Genomic DNA, 21,809 nt, shown 5'->3' with positions numbered 1-21,809 from the left:
ACTAATTCCAGCAAGAGGTGCACATGTGTTTTCCTTCGGACACAGATGCACATCCCATGATGTGCAGTGTAGGGATATAAAAGCCGTAAAATCCATCGTCGAGGGAGGGTTTTCAAGTAAACAAAGCTCGTTGCGTTCGTCTATGCGGGTCGGGTCGGACCACAAACGGCGGTGTAAAATCTGCCCCCGACGACGTCGAATCATGCCCTTCTGCGCTGGGACGGGCTCATTAATAGCCTGCAAGTAGTGGTCGCGATCGTGAGAAGCTGATACCGTCACGTTCTAGCAACAAGCAACTCATGTTACAGTGCAGTGCAATGCATTAAACTTGCATTAACGATCAGCACCAGAACAAATCCAACAATCATCTGTTGAATGGCTGGTGAGTGGAAAATTTGCATTTACATTTAAAAACTTGCTATTGTTTCCGGCCCCTGGACATGCAGTTGCAATGATCTCTGAATGACGAGAAGATCGATGCATCCTTTCCATCCTTCGCCCTTCTTCCTCCCATGTTTCATACCGACTCACACATGTCAGCCAAAGATCAAACAGCAAATGGACACAAGAGGACACACACATACTCTCTCTCTCTCTCTCTCTCTCTCTCTCTCTCTCTCTGTCTCTGTCCATACTAACATATGGCCACCCTCTATTTCCGCCCAGCATGTAACGCTACATTCTCAAACATTGGCCAGAGAAAATGTAAGTGTAAGAGCGGGAGAAAGACAGAGTAAACTCGTCTCGTGGGAGATGATCGCGGGCACAAAGAACTGCGCGATGCGTACGCGTAAGTCTCGCACACTAACCGGCAACATTCTTCGTTCATTCAGTTGCCGTTTTCCGTTACGATCGGATCGCTCGCCTCTTGGGCTCGGGGTCCAGACGTGTCTTGATCGATTCGAGGTGTTGTGCTGCAGTGGCAGAGTGTGCATCAGAGTGTGATCAGAGCCTTATCTAGTATAAGCGTGTGAAGTCTCATCTAAAGACACAGCGAAGGAGGATCACCACAGGAAGTGATCTTTGTTTAAAGGTTTTTATTATTCAAATATCAATTAGCTTTAAAGTGATGGACCAACCGAAGCGACCATTGCTGGTAACGTTCCCTTCCAAGTGGGCAATGCAATGCAGAAGAAATACGATCCGGGTCTTGTATTCTCTGTCAGCACTTGTGTGTGCATATGTGTCTCTAGGATCAAGTGTCTTTCAGCTTGTGCAGGGGGTCATGTTTTATCCCGAAGAGAAAAAGAAAAGTAATCCCATTAGAAAACTAAACAGACAGACATTTACGTCGAACCAGCTACCATAACTCACACAAGAGCTTGGCGTGATTAGAATGGGAAACGTTTCGAATTATCAATGGAAACGATTCTGGGCGCTGTTCAGCCACGATCGGACACCATATGCCCCTTCTTACTCACAGTCTTGTTGAGATTGTTTATGAGATGAAATCAAATTTTTGCCGCCAAACGCTTGTGCCTGCCGTCGTTAATGGATTTATTTATGAGATCAAGTGTTTTCTTTGGGGTTTTTTCCCTGTCCGTGTGTGGCTTTGTACACGGCCTAAGTTCGAAGCACATTAGGTTAAACAAACCGCACATCGATTATCAGTTGAAATGGAGTGAGTCAAGAAACCGACGCTTGAGAGGAGAGGACGATAGAGACCGGTAGCATCGAAAACCAGATCCCTCAGAAGGTCAGAATGGCGAACTTTCTTTCATAAAGTTCTGATTTATGTACACCTTGACTGTGAGAAAGGGAGCGATTTTGCATTGCCAGTAGGATCGCTATGGGGTTCAATATTTCACGATTAAATTAAAACGTTAATAAAACGCGATAGACACTACGCGACAGCCATCAATCAGGCACGAGTGTAGCTCATCGGTTGATAGGGACACTCGGTGGGGAAACAGCAAGCAATCGTCCGAGGCATCGATTGCAAATGTTGAATAATTTAAAACCAATTTATCATCATACGCATTGAAGCTAAAAAGCCGACTACAAACAAAGCTCTCGAGCGGCCCGATCCGGCTCGAAGCAGCAAACATCAACAAGGAAACGAAGAATGTTCTGTGTCCGTGCGGCGTCTACGCTAATCAGCGGGCATCGGGCATTAGGGCTGTGGTGACGCCACTCATTGCATAAATAGAGCATGTAGACTTCCTAGAAGCAGAGTTACATTGTTTTAAAAACGGACTGTTATCGTAAAACTATTGATTGGACGACAAAATCGTCTCGATCGCCTTTCCGCTATCGTCTGTCGGTTGAAAACGAAATTAAACGAACACCACATACGTTCCATTTGCTTCCTCAACAATGTTGGGTTCCTTTCTTCGATTCTTTCTTCTTCCACTGTACTGCTTCGACGTCCTCGAAGTCCTTCACACTTGTGCCAGATGACATGCATTAAGCACTCGATGCAATCTCCCCACACGATCCGCCATGGATAAACACGCTAAGCGGGTGTAAAAGTCTTTAATGGAAATGAAATTGTTCTTCTCCCTCGTCCATTCCATTTGCAGCATTGCCGTCAGTATCCCGTACACCCGATGACGATGACGACTCAGTTCTGCTGGCTGATCTTGCTGGCCCTAAGCACCGTGTCCTACCGCGCTGCTGGTGCGGCCCACCCTGCCACCGAAGTTACGTAAGTACATGGACCTTATGTTGCGTTTTACGAAGAGTCTTTTTTGTGCCAAAAAATTGGCTACACTGAACCCTTTTGTATTGGCTCGAACAACCAAAAAAAACAGCCAAAAAGAAGTCCCTTTCTTAAGCGAGCCCGTGCTAATGACCTGGTTCCTTCTTGGCCCTGGCAGCTCAAACAATCAAACGCACTGTCTCAGAGCCTTCGGACCGAGCGGGAAGGGTCAATTTCAATGTCTTGGCGTGTAGTTGACCCCACCAGTTAACTGGCCCACCAGCCACCGCGCACAGCTCACTCTCGGTTTCACTATCATCGGATGGCAATGAACCCGAACGATAGAATAACCTCTCTGTTCGCGGTCGCGGCCCAAAGAAAGTCAGGCCTCGCGGACGACGCGCAGCCGACGCAACAGACCGACCGAACGCGTTAATCGATAACGAATACCGCGCAGGCAGCCAAAGTGCCGGCACAGCGGCCATTTGTTACCATAATTGATCATAATTGGTGGAACTTAACCCCGAAAACGTCAGAACCGCCATGGTTGGCTTGCTGTTACTGCTGCCTGTACACTGACTGATGCAGACATTTTCCGAGCGATCGTGTTTGGGTGTTATGGGTTTGCGCGCGCCGTACGAGATCGTCTTGCATCTGGAAACGCGCGATGAGTCGGTGCATCTGGCGAAACCAGAACGGCGGTGCCCTTTTTCCATTTGCACATGCATCTTTCACGCCTTGATTGAGTGCGTTTTTTGCTTTGCCTATTTTCACGCGTATCTAGCGTACGGGGTTTTACGCAGTGCATGGGATGCATTGCGTACCGCAAGAAGACACAATGCCGCTGGTGCGCACCATGCCCGTTTACGACCGGAGACGGAACCTTTTCGGGATGGTTTTTGAGGTCGCTGATGGCCGGTTGCTATATTTACTGCATTTTGCACTGATTTACGTCTCGCGTAGAGTGATGTTTATTGAGCGAGAAAGGTTTGCCCGGTGCATGTCTCTTTGTTGCCAGCCGTAAACAGGAAGGCGATCGTTTGGAGTTTGGAGCGTTCCATTTGGACGGCGCGTTAGTTGTCTATCGATCGAGCTGAGTTTAAATATTTGGAAACATTTGCGCCGTACGTTTAAAACGTAAGTCGAGTTATCACTCACATACGATTGGATAAATAATACTTGTAATGTCTTGTTTAAAGCCAACCATCGATCAACAACAGATGTTTACCGTTCACGACGTTTGAATTGGCATTAGCTTAGTTGGATTAGTGCCAAATGTTTCTGAACAATAGTGTTTATTTTGAACGATAATAATAACATTAACACCAGTGTGAAAGTTTACTACAAAATGAGTAACATTTCACATGCTCGTACGATCATCGCACACAGTAACCAAGAGATCCGAGATGCCATCCTGTCGCTGGTCCACTCCTACAACACGCTCGACAACAAGCTGGAGCGCCACGAGCAACGTGAACGAGCCCATGCCGAGCAGGTTAAGAAGAGCTTGATCACGGTGCAGAAGAATCTGCGCGCTTTGGATCCGCTGCCGGGCATGATCAGTCGTTTGGAGGGACGCACTGGGGAGATTGAGACCGCTCTGCTACAGCACGGTGACAAGATTGCTACATTCGCCCAGCAGCAAAAGGAGGTCGACGTGTCTCTGGCAGGCATTCTAAAGGGACTGACGGAGATGGCTCCACGGGAACCAAACGGATCGGTACGAGACGAGGACGATGAAAGTGTAGCAAGCAAGCTGGACGAAGTGGCAGCTACCGTACGGGAGCTGCGACGGGAGTTGGCCGAGCTGAAGAGCGATCGTGATGCCACGGAGGTAAACCATCGATAATCTTGTTCGCTTGTTCCAAAAAATGATCGTTTACTTTGTCTTTCCATTTCCCAGGATGTCAATCGGCAATTGCTGAAGGAGACGGAAAAACTGGTCAACTCAAAGCTTTCCTCGGCGGACGAGATCATCTCCAAGATGGAAGAGAAGCTGTCTCAGTTCTACCTCACCAGTCCAGTCATTGCAACGCAAAACGTGGAGTTTGAGGACAAGGTACTGCGCCGTCTGGAAGATTTGAGCAACTCGATGGCATCGGACAGTTCGAGCAGTAATTCGCTAAGCAAGGATGCATCTTCGCTGCCGGACAAGCAGTTCATCCAAGGCCTGGTCAACGAAACCCTGGAAGCGATCAACGATATGCGTCTGGAGGTGCTGACCGCATCGGATAAGAGCTTCACGAAGACGGCCACCCGCATCAAGGAGAACAACGAGGTGCTGCAATCATCCGTGGACGACATATTGAAGACGCTGACAGAAGAGTTGACCACGGCGGAAGCGTTCCACAACACGGCCAAGGATCAGTTTAACTCCATGAACGAAACCATGTCCCATTTGTCGGTGTTCTTGTTGAAGGCTGGTGAGGACATTCTGGATGCCAAGCGCGGCATGGACTTCGGTATAATGCAGATCATGCGTGAGGTTGGTGACGTGGTTAAGGCTAACTCGGGCAGTCTCAATACGACCATTTCGAAGCGTTTCGATGCCATCGATGCTACGATTCTGGACAATCACAACGGTGCCCTCACGAACCTCAGCTCAAAGATTGAGACGGAGATCAGCCAGGTGTGGCGTCAGATCGGTATCATGTACCAGGAGATCTCGTCCAGCAAGCAAGCCTTGGATCGTCTCCAGGAGCAAACGGAAACCTATGTCAACGGTACACTCAACACAATGGACAGTATGGAGGGCAAGGTAAGTGTGAGATCAAGTTTTGCCAGAGCAATCTGATCTGTTTCTCAAAATGTGCATTTTTCTTTCGACTGCAGGTCTCCCTCATTACCAACCGTATGACGGAAGTGGACTCCAACCTGAACTACCTCCTGGGCCGACTCTCGATGGTAACGCAGGAATTCAACCAAATCAAGCTCGGTCTCGGCAAAGCGCTGGATGAGATTAAGGGCAGCTTTGCGGAGGTAAGCAACCGTGTCCGAGGTCCAGGACCGCACCGAATCTCGTCCGAAGAAGTGATCGATGATTTGGGCAACGAAACTACAAAGTAAGCTGCTCCTGACTCGGCTCCAGTTCCAGGACGGCTGCGGAAGTATTGTCTAGTACCAAAAGAAACACAAAATCACACACAGCAGTAGTGCGTAGGATTAAGCTTTTAGCGTACCTCTGGAGATGTGCGCGTATGCGCGAAGCAGATTCGGTGAATTGCCTTTCTCCATTTTTTTTATTTGCTGAATTTACTTACTAGATTTTATAGAAATAACGACTGTGCTGGTATGCTTAATGTTGAGAGGGAATTAGAGTTGGTACAATAAGGCAGACTGGTAAATCTCAATGTATTGCCAACGATGATGCACAATAAAGCGTGGAAATGCTGCATTAGCTCATAATTGTACAATTGAATTTAGTTCATTTTTGTTGTTAGAGAAAGAACGAAAAGTTTGAGTTCAAACGCTGATTTCAAGTCGACATTCAAAATCGACATTCTCGGCATTCGAACATTACGCCTATGTGAAGGCAATCCGCATGCACTTACCGCCGCTGTGTATGCAATCCGCGATACGCATTCGATGACGTTCGTTCACTTTCATCCTCGTATCCTTTTTATTTCTTTTTTTATTTAAGAATGCAAATAATTTGTTTTCTATTCCATTACATTGAAAGTGAAGCAAGAACTTTGCAGAAAAATCCGATCAATAAATCTTTATGCAATCTTAAACCTGACTTTCCATACCTTCTACATCCGTCCCTCGACATCAGCACGGTACCGACATGCTTCGTTAATGGTTCTATCCCTACCAGCAAGCAAAGATGGCAAGAATGAAATCGTTTGCAAAAATGAAGGTACAATATTGACTTTGCACTTAAAATTGCTTTCACCTGGAAAAGACACCGAGTGGGGTACCACACTACGCCACTCTTAACCACACTGGCCACCCATGTATCTGTAGGGAACGGATAACATGCCAGTGTCGACGACTCCCGCACTCTTCCCCCGGTTGTAACAGTTGGCTGGCGAAGGAAATGGATTTTTAATTATTCACCAACACTCCTATCGCGGGCCGGGGGTTGGTAGAATATAGCTTGGCAGCCTCGAGTTGCCTTCAATCGACTGTGACATGTAGGTGGATGGATCAACCTGTCCCTAGATGGAACCATCATCATCATCATCGTGCAAACGCTACCCCAATCATCGGCAAGGCTGCAGTTTGGAAGGACTTTTCACAGAACAATATGTCTCCCTCCTCCTTGGAGCGCACTTTTAAAATGGCGAAAAGTTGATAAAGCAATAGAGGAGGGTAGAACAAAAAAGAAAAGGAAAACATAGTGCAGAGAGTACCTTCAATGGATAAAAAGCGGTTGTTGCAGTGTCAGTGGATTTTCGCGCTCCCCTATGTACTGATTTTGTTTGAAAGCGAATGATAGACAAACGACGAAGGGACGCAGCCTCTCAACGAGTTGAAGATGTCCTTTGAAGTGCGCTGCTTCTTGGACGAATTGCAGACATGCACGTAGATGATAATGAGCTGGATAAAAGAGATTGCTAGCAGATAGCAGACATGGCAGATACTGTTATATAAGATACAACGAGTAAAAAAAAGAACGTCCGAAAGGTTGTTTTGAATTATTTTATAATTTTATTTCTCTGGTTTTAAATTACTTTCAGTATCTAGAATAATTTCAGTAAATTTGTTTCATTTTCATTTCCCCTTCTCTTTCCACCGTTTCGTTTAGTCGGTATTGTGTTTGTAAGCTGCTGCTCGCCCATTCCGCCCCTATCCTCTTTAATCTTTTTCTTTACTCATCTTGTCTGTTTTTTTTTTCCTCCGCTGGTGCATACACGATGCTTATGCACCATTGTTTGCATTCCCAGCGCTATCTTCTACCGCACTTGGTTAAATGTTTTGCGAATGCATTTGCTGTAATATGTATCGTCCTGACAGTCCTCTGCTTTCCTTTTCTATTGCTTGCAGCTATATTGTGTTGTTATATATTCTCCAATCCAGTCCTTTCCTACATCCTTTTTTATCTATTATAACTTTTGCACAGGTGTTTTTTCTGTTTTCGTTTTCGTGTGTGTGTTTTATTTGTGAATTGTTTTTCCAGTTTTTGCGCGCGCACACACACATACACACACTCGCGTACACACACACACCGCGTGTATGGGACAGTGAGAGTGAGTAAAGCTACTTATGTTGCACCTTCTTAAACCATCCTTTTTACATTCGTTTGTATTCTTCTATATAAACGTTTATACGCCTTCACATGCACTTGGTATGATTTGGTTTACTAAGGTAAAGTTGTAATGCTTGAAACATTTAGCTATCTTAGATTGTGTTAGAAGATGAAACGTGTGCGCACGCGTATGTGTATGTGGAGGTGCCGCTGCATCGATCACTACTTTGTTCAACCGGTCAAGATAATTTGATTTTTTTTTGTTCATTTACTCCATTATCCTTTCGCTTTTTTCACAAACTACAGAGGGTAACACGTGTGTCGCTGGGTATGTAAGCATCTTTTTTCTGTGTTTTTTTTTCGATTTTGTTTCTGTTTGTTTTTATATCTTGATTCGTCTATGGGAGTTTCGCTCTACATTTATTTGTGTGAGTGTTTGTTTTTTCCTATTTATGCTTTATTTGCGTTTGAATGTGTTTTTTGCAGTTGTTTTGCATTCGCGTAACATTGTACGATCTTTTTTTTTGCAGTGAGAGTATGGAATGACGTTCCCATTTCTTTGTCTATTTTCTCAACTGTTCGGTATGTTTGGTTGGGAACAGCATTTTCCATGTTCCGTCTCCATCCATCAGCCTTACTCTCACTTTCAGACCTTGCCAAAGTTGTCAAATGACTCGTGTCGCTATTTTTTTTATTTTCCCCTTTTACTTGCACTTCAAACTTACGTAGCAGCAGTTTTCCTTCGGTTGTTTTTCTTCGTCAGTTTGTTTTTTTTTTCTTCTTTCAGTTCTATAGTATTAACCGTAGCTACTAAATAACATGTAAATGGCAAATCTATACACAAAATCATTTTTGTTTAATAATAAATAATCCCTCCCCAACAGTTGCGGCCACAGTTTGTGCACTGCTTTCCATGTGCCGCGCTTTTGCTATACCTGTTGCTGTGTGTTGGCGACGACGTTCTTTACTGTGTGGCATCAAAACCGAACAGAACAAGCTTAAGCAACTTGCAACGCGACAAGGATGCAACGGGTTTTTTTTTCTTCTATTCCGACTGTCTTAATCATTACACTCACTGAATCACTGCTAACCTTCGGATCACTTCTCACCGCCCTCACCGATCGAAAGCCGGATCCAACCAATGTATAAACATAAAATGTACAACTCCAAGAGAACCAAAAACACAACAGCACTGTAGCTTACACACGCTTAGCTTATTATGTTTTGAACATAGTGATGAACCTTACCGAACTGATGCTAGATTACTTTTTACAGATAAATTACACGGTTAAAACTAATTCGCTTATCATCAACATCGCCACCGCTGGCGCCGATCGATCGCTAATATAATGAATTTCGTCGCAATAAAACAAAAATTACAAACCACCTTACAGAAAAGTATGGGAGCAAAGGAATCGGCCACCCCAGGCCTTCCAAGTATCATCCATGTGTTCGACTGTGTGCAGTTGGTGTGCTACAGGTTGTAAAAATAGTACGAAAATTTAGGTTCCTTCTTTCGAAAGCACAGCCAAATGAAAATTAAACACTCCACACAGCACTACAACCGAAATCAACCGAAAGCTGTACCAATCTGCTACGTTTTCTTCTGTTCGTATGTTACGATACGTTCGCCACTAAGCTTTTTTGTTGTTTGGTTATCATAGTTCAGTCAACATCGTGTGCCGCGCTTCTATGTATCGCGTTAGGGTATTTTTTTCTTCTGCTCTCTTTTGTTTTGTACACGCGCTACCGATTTAGATTGGTTTAGTTGTTTTTCTTTTGTTTTCCACATCGTCCTCCAGCAGTTCTTTTCTTTCTTTTTTTGTGTAATTATGATCGCATTTTAGATCGAGGGTTTCTACATTGTTGCTTCAACATTACTAGCAATGTAAAATGGATTCACTTGATTAAAGTTTGATTCGTTTTGCTTACTGCTTTGCTACATGTTTGGTTGTGTATAACGTTTGCGTTTTATAATGTCCTTCCTTCTTGTCCCGAAGAGAGCTTTTTTTTTGTATGAATGTGTATCGAATATTTACTATGGATGGTAAATTTTACTTCAAATGTATAGTCTAATGCGTTTGCGTCTCTCTTCTTCCCTTTGTTTTGTATGGTATTTATGCATGCGCGTGTTTCTGCCCTAATCCCACCACCGAGTAGTAGCTTTATGTGTGTGTGTGTATGTTTTTACTATTAAAAATGTTCTATGGTGTGTTGGATGTTTGAGTTTTGTGTTTTGTTTCTCCTTTTTATTTCTTTAGAACTCTCGTAGATGCTACTTTGGCTATTATTTAAATACGTTTTTTTTTTCAACCACTTTTACACATGTGTCTCATTTTGCTATAAGTTTTCTTACGTTGTGCAAGCCGAAGATCGGCGCCTGCAACACACAGGCGCATGTAAAAAAGGAACGATCTACTACTATTATTATTGATTCTCTACTGATTTCTTCCAGATGAATTCCAAGCCAAGACTCAGAGATCTTGAAATTCAAAAAAGCTTTAGATGGTGCACCAAGAAATGGAGCGTAAGATCAGAAACCGGTAAGTGAATCAAAACAAAACAAACGAGAAATGTAATCGGACTGGGAAATGAGACTGACTTGTGAACAAATTTGTTTGTATGTGTTATTTCTACTGTTTTTTTTCTGCATTGGGAGTTCTCTATATATTAAGCCTGGTTTTCACTAACGCATATTATGCATTTTACTATTAAATTCGTGTACGTTCAATAAACCGTTGCTATTTATGTTTTCTCATGTTTTTGTTCACTTTTACTATCGCCAGTTACCACCGCGGTACGGTAAAACTCGTTCATTTGTTTGTTTTTCATTTTCTTACAATATTTAAGTGTAGAAAAATAGTATGGCTAAGGTTTCTTAACGGTGCAGTTTTCTTTTATGTATTTGATGTTATCTTGTTGCTTTTTTTCTATACATGTATCATTTTGATTCTCTTTGTTTATCGGTCTATTGTTCGTTTGCCCATCGAGTAAATATGTTTCTAAAACAAAAAGAAGAATTGGGTTTTGTTGCTGTATATCGAACATTGCTTTAATTTTTTTTCGTACAACGTATCGCATCTCTGTACAGAGAAGCAGGCATTCGAAATAAATCGTGCCAGAAAAAAAAACATTGAAGCTTTCGATAATGGAACAGAAGCATCAACAAGTTATCTTTATCGAGTTACATGTAAACTCAAATTTGGCACATGAAGCAAACCACATGAAAAGTTTTCGCACGCTGCACGCACAAAACGGTATAACAACGCAGGAGGAGAGGAAAAAGCATCAATATTGGGAGGCAAAAATACCCATAATGGTTGTAAACTGTATGTGTGTGTGATTTTTTTTTGGCCCGTCTGCGGTCGCAAGCATCGCATTGCAGAAAGGATGACGGTCCGGCAGGCAGGGCTGCTGCACCAGGTTTGGCTTGCTTGGTGGTGCCTAGCGCACTCCTGTATTTCTTGTCATATAGTAGCTTATCTGTGTGCACTGAGTAGTGAAAGATTTTTTCTTCATTTTCCTATGAGTTTGTTTTTAAAGCATACATTCTAATTTGTACTTCGTTTCGCAATCAGGAGTCTAGAAAGTGAATCTTGACGATAGTGAATCGTACATGTATATATATCTATATATTTATTTATTTATTTATTGTATTTGTTATATGTATTTAGTTACCCCCTTTTTTGCACCGCCACTTTTCTCATTACGCGTTAGTGTTTTTGTAAGTGTTTCCGTTGTTTTGTATGTATGTGTGTGTGTGTGTGTGTGCTTTCATGTTCGGTATATTGTGTCACGTGTCGTGCTAGGGTGCACTACCAGCGAGAAGATACACGGAGATGCATTATGCGTATGAATTTGCTGTCCCCCTGTTTCCTTCCCTTTCATGTTGCGTGAGCGCGATTCCGCTTGCTTAAGTTACTAAATTGCTTTTAGTCTTCTTCCTGTCCTGTGCCGTCCCCAAGAGCTTAGCAGTCAGGTCCACGCTGCCCCTCTGAACCAATAGACAGCAGAGTAGCAGCGAGAGCAGCTCTATCGTATAACATGAAACCACCATTTTGCTGGATGTGCGTTTTTCTCAAGTACATACACTCACACACATGCACACAATTACATATTGCGAAGGATGCCAGTACAGAACACGTAGCGAAATAAAACCGCACAGCAAAACACGAAAACGAAACGGAATCCATGCAAAATTGTTGCTGTCACCATCCGGCAAACGGAGGATTTGGGGCGATCTCGATCCTTACCAATTACTTGAACATTTTTCCGACCACCATGCATAAGGCAAACAGTTTCGCGTTTGGGTTGCTTAAGTTCGTCTATAGTCTATCAGTTTGCGCATGTTAATTCACAATTACAGTCACCAAAACCGAACAAACTAACCGGACCGGGCTCAATATGTGTTATCGACAGGAAAAGGGGAGGCGAAAAAGAAAGAAACATTACACCACATAATAGTTTCACTAGCGGGAAAGCTTGAGAAGCTTACATTTTGTTTCATTTATTACAGTTGAAAATAAAACGAAAAGGGGTTCGCCGTGACGCGGTTGTTGTGACAGTTTCGTTTCGTCTCGTTATGCTTTTGCTTTCGTTTTGACTAAATTTTAAACTTGTTGCTTTTCAAACTGGCAGTTACTCGAAATGGGATTGCGAACTACGAACCCGGAATCTGGTGTTCGACACACACACACATAAACGCAGAGATTATTGCGATGCGAGCGTATAAAAGTACGTTTAATCAATGAGAACATTGCGGCAGAACATTAGTGCACAACACTAGATGGTAGTGGTGGTAGTCGTTAATTCGGTCCACTTTCGTTGTTTGCACCTTAACGAGGACCAACTTGTTGTTTTACTCTTGTGTTCTTACTTTTTTTTCTTTCTCAATACACCAATTCAGCACACAAGCGCGCAAGAAGGACACATGGCTCCTTTCCGTCTGTTTTGTTTTGGATGATTTGTCCTTTTTACTTGTAATCAGTTACACACTCTAACTCTAGTAGCATGGTTTGTTTCTTAACGGACCTTATCGTTATTTAAAGTTACGCTTTTTTCTCTTTATACAAAATTACACTTAAGATCGACAGTAATATTGTGTACGCCTATGTTTCGACTCGATTCTTTTATCCAGCGGGGTATGCGCGCTGGATAGGAGGGAAAGGAAAGAAAGCTTTAAGCTAGAAGGAATTTTATCCCAACTCTCACACCGATCGACCGATCGACAGGAAAAAACAAAAAATAGAATAGAAGGAAGCATAAGCAGTGTACAGAAACAAGCATACAATTTTTTTCTTTTTGTATGAGTATGCTTTTTTTTTTTGGATCGAAAAACTTGGTTTTGAACGCACCCACTCTCCTTCCCTATCAAACTTAGTTTAACCAAAGGATGGATGCTTTAAGCAGATTAAAGTAAATAAAAAGCGGAAATACATACACCATTGATGTCAGAACTGCTTGTAATAAATAAAGGTAAAGATACAGGTGTGTGTGTGAAGGTTACCATGCAAAGGATCGATGGAGATGCCCCATCGAAAGGAAAGCCGTACAGATAAGCACTAATGATCGGAGGAGTAGTGTCGCTTTGCAACATGCTTCCCCGCCACCAGGTGAATTTTAGTACTGTGTGAGGAGTACTCCGCAACGGAGAGGGGGTAAGAGACAGGAGCATAAATTTTGAGAACGAAAGTTATAATTTAATGTAGTACGAGGCCAAAATAAACGAAATAAATATCGTACGCACTGACAACGCGCTGCCAGAGGAATTTCTCATCGAGTGAAAGGTTCTGCTTGAATCGATTACAATAACTGGCACTAGTTCCTTTAGAATACTCGTCCTTCTAAGCCCTCCAAGACAAGAAGGCACAAGAAAGGCAATCAAAAGGAGGCAAGAGAATTTACAAAAAGGAATTATATGTAAAAACAAAAACAAACAGCTTTACATTGGAAGTAGAATGAAATGTTGCTCTCTACATTCGCATAATCGTGGACGTGAGTGTGCATTCAAGGGTGCATATTCATGGGTTTGTTTGCTTAAATGTTCTAGTGGGACAGCTCTATTTACAATGGGATGACTCTGCACGCGTTCGTCCGTGGCGCACGGGACCTACAAAACCTGCTACAACCTCTACTTCGACGAACCGAGGACGTGCGGCTCGCATTCACGCCTGGTACTACTTATTTGTGGTTGTTTAAACGCTTTTTCGTCAGGGTTTAACTTGTTGAAACGCTTGTTTTAAAAACAGTTGAAACTTAAGTTTAAGATGGTTCCATGCTTACGCTTTATCTCTTCACTATGTTGCGCTGTTTTTTTAGTTTAGCGTGTGTTTCTTTGTTTTCTTCCTCTCCATTTGCTTATGTGCTTGTTGGTTTTAATATAGTAGTTATCGACTGACTTTTATCGTAAAGAGGGTTACTTACTGTTTTACACTGTGTGTGCATTGCCAGCACGTTGTTCGTTATTTTTTCTTCTTTTGTTTGCTACGTTTTCTATATCGTTTTGCGCTTGCACGGGGTTGTTCTATTCCGCCTAGCTTGATAGCAACTAGTTTTTTTTGTCTCCGGTACTTGGCGAATTCTTACAGCAACTTACGAGTTACACACCGTCGCTTCTTACAGCACACATCTTACTGCCGCGTCGTTTCGGTTTGTTTTTCGACACTACAATCTACCATATTTAAAACCACTTAGTGGTTAATTCAAAGAAATTATTAAAACTACTGTACTGCGCGCGCTGCCGACCTAATCGCTATTACCGGACAGCATAGAAAATAGCAGAGAAGGGGGAAAAAGTATGCCTGTCTAATCTTGCTTGCGGCATGTCATGTGACGATGCTTTTCCATTTGTTCCCTCTTTTTCTTCTTTCAAGTGACCATTGGCAATTACTATCGATCACGCTGCTCAGTAAGACTGTTCGTTGTTCGTGCATAGCGATCAACTATCCTTTCCCAGATACGCCTTTCCTAACCAGCTTTCCAGTTTGTGCGGATGAACGTTTGGTTTGCGCGCAAGATAGGTTCACGTAGTCGTCGTAAGGGCTGGGCCTACCTTCTCTTGCCCCTCTATTTAATAATCGTACCGTATAAATAATTTAGGTGGGAACGAAACGAATACCAAGTATACACAAACTTTGATTTTGGCTTGGACAAAACTCGAAACAAACGTTTGGAGAGAATGGATCGTACGAAAATGCTTCACTTGGTGCGCGGTTCCGATAGCAAACGGGGACCACATCAGCTGCGTGTGCATCCCCCTCATGTCTTCCACCGCCAACCGGACTTGGTAACCAAAGATAAATAATATTTTTAAGGTGATAATGACACGCTCTACACTTTAGGTTACGCTGTTTCGCTGCTTAGCGCTGTACCGATCCGCCGTCGCCGCTGCCGCGGCATCCCCTGGTTCAGCGCCAACGGATCACCAACTATCAGTTGTCACAGCTGCTTTTGGGAGTGCCACCGCCGGAGCTGCCTCGATTGGACCGGTTCGGCGAATCGTTCTCCTGATTGCTGGCACCACCCGAAGGTGTACTTGTCCCAATTGCGCTGCCCTTCGCTGCACTGATCGCTGACACTTTGGCCGTTCCCTCTGGTGCAGCGTCCGATGACACCTCCACAGTCCTGGAAGAGTCCGTAGCAACAACTGATTCTTCCATCGGTTCATCCTCATCCTGATCGTCACCACTATCGTTGCCTTCCGCCGGAGTGCGTCGCCCTTTGCCGTCACACCGCGGTGAGCCAGCCCGCGACGGCGGTCGTGGAGAACAACCGCCGCTAGCATCTTTTGGCAAAGAGCCACCACTGCTGCTCACCGGAATAACGACAACGATCGGTGATGGCGAGGGACCGTTCTCTAGGGCGGACGACGACGGTTGGGTGATGCATGAAGCCGTGGACGAGCCGCCATTCACGGCACTGACGGCCGTTATCGTTGTCGGTGATGCAGGTACAATGGTGGCACTTGTTGGTGGTGGTGGTGGCGGTGGTTGCGGCGGCTGCTGTAAAGCAGCAGGCGGCGGCGACGATTCGCCCGCTCTCAGCGTCGGCGACGGAGAGACAGAAGGCTGCCGTCGACTAGCTTCGCGCCCCGCTTCCGGGTCCGACTGGGTGGAGGACGCTTTCGGGGCCACCGACACGGTGGTAGCCGTAATTGACAGACAGGCTGGAAGCGCCGGCGGCAGGCTGCCCGTGGGTTGGGGCGGTGGCGATGCCAACATTAGCACCGTCGTTGCATCGTCCGGGCTGCGCCGGAGCAGCTTCTTCAGCGGCTTCATGATGATTTCCGACTTTTCCGGGAAACTGTTCCGCCGCTCGATCAGCTGATGGCTGTGGTTGCTGTTGCTACCGTTGCTGACGAGCGACAGGGGCGATGGCGGAGTAGAGGAGGTACTGGACTCACCCACCCCGCCTAGCGTTTCCCGCACCATGATGTGATGCTGCTGCTGGTGGTGGTGCTGCTGCTGATGATGATGGAGCTGCGACTGCTGGTGTTGATGCTCGCGCAACGCTTCAATCTTCAGCAAAGCACGATCAAGCTCGAGCTGCAGCTGATGGTTTTGCTGCTGCAAGTGGTCCGTTTGACGCTGGATCTCCATGTTGTGCCGCTGCACCTCCATCAGCTGGTCCTCCTTCGCGCGGATCTCCATCTGCAGCCGGTGGTGCTCGACGCGGCTCTCCTGCAGCAGCACCTTGAAGATGTTCAGTATCTGCTGCTTCGTTTCCGTTTCCACCTCCTTCAGCACCTCGCCGATCAGCTCCATCGTCGTGGGGACGTTGCTGCTGTCCGGTTCGCCGGTCTGGCTGTCGTCGTCCGTGTCGGTGGACAGCTCAAACTCCGAGTTGCCCACCACCGGATGCCCGTTCCGGTGGATGATCGTGTCGGCGGTCGTCGTGCCGGGATGATGAGATCGGAAGTGCTGCTGCTGCTGTTGCTGCTGCTGCTGCTGCTGCTGTAGTACCTGATGGTGGTGCAGATACATCGGCTGATGGTGCTCGCTGTGGTGCGACGGTGGCGGCGGGGACACTGGCTGCGAATGATGGCCGGAACCACCGCCTTGCTGCTGTTGCAGCATATGGCCGTGTGGAGAATGCCGACCCGTGGGCGTCCGTGTGCTCAGCGGTGGACTGATGATCGGTTCTTTTATTAGCACTAGCTTTGGCTTGTCTCCCGTCTGCTCCCGTGCGCGCGCCACGCCGTCCCCTCCACCGTTCATGTTCACCACGATCGATGATGGCGGTGGTGGCAGTGGTGACGTCGACGAGGTGATCTCGTTCGACCCGGACGACCCGGAATGCTGCGCATCCAGCGCGATCGGAACGGGGCTGTTGCTGTTGCTATTTCCGTACGTTGCCATCGATGACACTTGCTGGTGGTGGTGTTGTTGCTGCTGCTGCTTGGCAATGATCGTACTGATCGCGATCGCTCCTGCCGGTGGTGGAGGCGATACGGGAATGTGTGCCGAGGACGGTGGACCCGGTGAGCGACTGTTATCTTCTCGGCCTCCTCGTCCACCATGATCCAAGTGTCCCGAGCCTGCCGACGCGGGCGTCCCGGAACGTTCCTGTTTGATCTGCACGTCACACTTGATCACGGACCGCATCGATCCATCGACGGATGCACCACCGCCGGCAGCTATCGCTGGCGGCGTGGCGGGGCTTTCCTGCTTGATCTGCACCACCTCACACTTGATCACGGAACGATCCTTGTTGCCATCGTACTCGCGCCGCTCGCGAACAGCGGTCACCGAGACCGCAGGCGGCTCCTTCCCGCACAGGATCGTTTTGCGTGGCACTAGCGCTACGTTCGGCTGGTACGAACGCTCGAACTTGTCCGTTTCCGACATCGGTACCACGTTCTCCGGGTTCTGGAGCAGCGGCGGCTCTTGGCTGAGCGCCAGAATGCTGCCACCGGGCGAGGTCGGTCGGATCGTGCCGTTCACGATCGTGGTGCCTGTGCCGTTCGCGTACGGTGCGATCTGCTGTAGCAGCAGCGCCTGCTGCTGTTGCTGCGCGTACTTTTGCGCCTTTTGCTGGGCGGTCCAGGGCCGGAAGGCTGCACTCGTCTGCTGCTGTGACTGCTGGTGATGGTGCAGCAGGTGGGACTGTGGATGCACCAGCAACTGCTGCTGCTGTTGGGCGGCATAGTGCTGTGTCCGACTGCTGCCAACACTACTACTACTGCCGCTGCTACTGTGATACATCGATCCAGCATCGTTCATAAGCTTTGGTTTCTTCAGTGGAATGTCCAGTGGTTCCGCTTTGATGGGAATCGGACCTTCCCAGGCCGCCTAAAACGAGACAATGGAGGTGGAAAATTGCTTATTAGTTGATTGAACAAACTGCAGACATTTTAATGCAAAGAGAAAATGCATTTACAAGACAGCAAGACCACATCATTGAAAAGCAAACAGAGTTGATAAGTTCGTCGTTTACTAAAATACGCCATTCGTTGCCTTTTTCCGCTGCATTACGCTATTGCTGCTGAAGATTCTGCCAAAGCTTAATGCATTTTCTCTTTCCTTTTCCCATTCGATTCTCTAGCCGTGCGAAAAAAGATCATCAACAAAGTGAGTAAGCTATTCCATTCTACCGACGGCCAACAGCCTCCTCCTTCCCATACAAGGTGCCCTCGTCTTTTTTTCATAAACTGAGCTTCGCTTGGAAATGGTCAGACCATAGCCACCCATTGCATACCTTCCCGTCATCCGGCTAAGGAAAAAGCTATTTCATAAATTAAGTTATCACAACGAAGCTAAGGGGACGTACCTTAAGCGAACACGGGATGTAATAGGGAAAGGGCGCTCCCCCAGCCTTATGCGCTCGACTACATTCCTGTGTCCGCTCGCGTTGCATTTGTCAACTATGCTCCGCTATGCTGTCGTGCAGGTGCCGGTAGTTAATGTGAGCGAACCAAAACGAAAAGAATGAAACAGTGTGCACCACCAACCAGCCCAGCACCACCATCGACAGGTTGATTCGACTGTTCTTTGCTGGTTCTCCGTACTTCCTTGGACGCCGAGTCCATGGAAACCCAGAACGACACAATCGCCACACTGTCTCATCCGGCTCTCGGGCGTGGAAAGTCGGAAAACTGCAACTGCTTCCCCCTTCCATCCCTTGCCCATCGAACAGCGACACGTAACCATCGATCAAACTGTGCGCACACACAGCGACACGGGACGAATTGCATTTCGATTCGCGGCAGACTCTGCCTCTGTGTGTCCTCGTATTGCTTTAGATGCAGCACCATTCGTCAGATGCATTCTTTCGACTGCTTTCAAAGCGACTTTACCATCACCGTACACAAAAAGGGTTCTTGCCTCGGGAGGGGAATAAGGGATGAACGTTCCAGGGTTTCCCTTGGAGTGCTGTGTGGAGTCGTCGTTCGGGAATGTAGTCCGCCGACTCAGCAGCATTGATCGGCGGTGTGCGAAACGGACGGAGACGAAAGCCTGGCTGCATGGGTTGATAATTGAACAGGTTTCTTTCCTGCCCGGCTAGCGATGACTCTGTCCACCTCTGGGTGCACTTGTCACTCGACTACCCGTGCGGTTGCTTCTACTGTGGGCTGCATTGTGAGCACGTGTGAGAAACTCGACTGCAAGCCGAGCGCAATGCATTGGGTGAGCGTCGTGGAAAAAAGCTTATTTTTATTTTAAACTGCACTTTTAGATCGTATCTTAAGTGTTTTCACCTCCATTACGAATTATCAGACGCAACCGACACGAAGGCAACAAGCATTGGCGTTAACATTTATTTCACTGCAAATCCGACGACGATGGCGACGGCGCAGGAACGAACTAATGGTTTTCCTATCTCGACTTTGCAACTTCGGATAAGCTGTGAAGCATAACTCTATATCCGACAATTAAATAAGCTGGTTGAAATCGTAAATGTAACACCTCGTTATTCGTTGATTTAGAACCATCGGTCTATGAGAAAAATTAAGCGTTCTTTCATCCGCAACCGGAGAAGAGTTTGAACAGTTGCTCCATGGATACAACATACAGGGCGGTTTTGATTTCCTTCATCACCTTCATCGATTACAAACTAACTACAAAAAAGCATGCTATCGCGAAATCCAATCGAACGAACATTGTATTCAGAAATCGATGGACAGTACATAAAGCGGCAATACCGATCTCCCAATACACCGGCCAGCGTACACGACGAGATGCTGCTTCTCCGTCTCCTTCGCAGGGTGACACAAACCATGCTCGGCTGAAGACGCCGCCGCCGCCAGGCAGAAACAAACAAACGCGCAAATTAACACGCGATAGCCAGCATAATTAATGTTAGAGACAACATGGCACTGGTAAAACGACCCGCCAGTGGGCAACCGATGAAATCGATCGCATCCCCTTCCGACCGCTCGCTGTTTGTGCACATACATTGTTGCAACGGCAGCAGCAGCAAGAGACAGAAACCATCGCGAAAGACGACCCTTTGCTGCCGCAGCACGATACGAGACGGGGGACGATTTTGTGTTCCAGCACTCTCGTTGGATTGAAGTTTCTGCCGTCTAACTTTTGTGTGGCGGAAGAACGGAAGAGAACCCACAGCCAGCTGGCGTTCGCATCTGGGGCAGAGCTTGGTGCGCGTTAGAGTTGTGTGGTTTTTGCTTTTTGCGTTTCCACTGACCCTGAGAATGTTGCTTGCTGAGAATGCAGTAAGCAAGTAGATGAGCAAAACAACGTCTTTTAGCGTTCAGATCGTTTAATTCGTTGCAGTTGTAGCAAACCAAGGGCCCTTAAGTGGGAAAATATGTTCCAAACGAACGCTTTTTTTTGAGAAACTCTGCTTATTTATTTGTCTCGCTAAAAAGATGTGATCTCAAGCAACAGCCACAGACTACTAAACAACATTCGTCGAGAGCCACAAAAATGTACTAGCAAAAGGCCTCAATGACGACAGCACCCTGCCAGCACCCTAAGAAGTGTCATTGCCGAATGATCCGCAAAGTTCGCGCTAAGCTGTGAACAAAAAGTAAGACCTCATGCTGGTCTTTCCTCGACTAGCGCGCTCTCTATTTTGGCCTCCGTATTACGCTTGTCAGCTTCCCTGTTCGTGAGCACAACATTTTTTATGCTGCCCTCTCCAGCAAGGATAATTTGTGAAACGGAACGTAAACGAGATGCACAAAACATGCAAAAAAACACGATACACAACCGCACAAAAACCGGACACACTTATGCACCAGAGCCAACGGCAATGTCGTGTGGCTGGGCCGCGTTTTTGCCGCCACCCGTTGTCGACATGCTTGTCGACGAAATGTCGTTCCGTTTTGCCAACCCGTGCCAAGCCAGCCACCGAGCCACCCAGAGGATTCCAACTTCCGATGGAGTCTCGGTGCCGCGTGCGCATACTATCTACTAAATCTTTCTAATTAGAACCGCGTCGGACGGTTAATTTATCACCTTAATAGGAACTTCACGACATCGGCGTCTCGGTGGCGGTTTGGCGGGAACGCGCGACATGGGCATTCTTTATGCCAACCCCACTTTTATACGGCACACCCGCTCGTAGCCAAAAGACTCGCTCGTGTGAGTCTCTGCTCTCTGAAAACTAGATGCAAACACAGACAAAAACAAACACACACACACACATGTCGCTATTAAGTTCGTTCGGCGCGGGGTGAAGAAAAAAGAAGAGAGGTGGCCGTTGTCGCGCAATGGAGTCCCGCTGCCTAGGCGTATTTGAGGCGAACGACAAAATTTACAGCCACTGCCTGCGGTCGATTGAACGTTATGGCGCTGCATGCCTTGAGAGTGCGTTCGTCGGTACCTCCCGGCCTCGCGGGTGATCGAGTTATCTTGTAATTAGAAGAGAGCGAGCAACGATCGATAATGAAGATGCTGTGGGTTCCGGATCTTCGACCCACTGTTACAATGTTTCCTCGCGCACGACGTTCAGTGAACTATGGGCTGGAGTTCCGAGTCGCTGAGCTGATATTTTGCCCTCAGGGAGCGTTTCTCC

At 46.5% G+C, this 21,809-nt stretch overlaps 2 protein-coding genes across 2 annotated transcripts in view; one reads left to right on the top strand and one right to left on the bottom strand.

Annotated features, from left to right (window-relative positions):
- Positions 1–803: 803 nt before the first annotated feature.
- On the top strand, positions 804–6,054 carry LOC120957497 (uncharacterized). The gene is made up of 5 exons (XM_040379727.2): positions 804–1,033; positions 2,523–2,647; positions 4,031–4,475; positions 4,545–5,399; positions 5,474–6,054. Exons 2-5 carry the CDS (start codon positions 2,550–2,552, stop codon positions 5,705–5,707), a joined length of 1,632 nt encoding a protein of 543 aa, XP_040235661.2. The 5' UTR covers positions 804–1,033; positions 2,523–2,549; the 3' UTR covers positions 5,708–6,054.
- A 2,776-nt stretch (positions 6,055–8,830) lies between these two features.
- Positions 8,831–21,809, bottom strand: part of LOC120958233 (probable serine/threonine-protein kinase yakA) — a 118,082-nt gene continuing 105,103 nt past the window's right edge. Inside the window, exon 3 of the mRNA XM_040380878.2 lies at positions 8,831–18,121. Within this exon, the coding sequence (XP_040236812.2) occupies positions 15,263–18,121 (2,859 nt within the window). The 3' untranslated portion in view covers positions 8,831–15,262. The remainder of the gene's footprint in view (positions 18,122–21,809) is intronic.

Source organism: Anopheles coluzzii, chromosome 3 (assembly GCF_943734685.1).
Source record: "Anopheles coluzzii chromosome 3, AcolN3, whole genome shotgun sequence".
NCBI lineage: Eukaryota > Metazoa > Arthropoda > Insecta > Diptera > Culicidae > Anopheles > Anopheles coluzzii.
Note: the sequence above shows the minus strand (reverse complement) of the source record. Positions and strands in the feature narration are given on the sequence as shown.

Coding starts and splice junctions, on each gene's coding strand:
- LOC120957497 (XM_040379727.2), top strand. CDS start 2,550: ATGACGATGACGACTCAGTTCTGCTGGCTGATCTTGCTGGCCCTAAGC. Junction 2,648..4,030: donor CACCCTGCCACCGAAGTTAC/GTAAGTACATGG, acceptor CATCGCACACAG/TAACCAAGAGATCCGAGATG. Junction 5,400..5,473: donor TGGACAGTATGGAGGGCAAG/GTAAGTGTGAGA, acceptor TTTCGACTGCAG/GTCTCCCTCATTACCAACCG.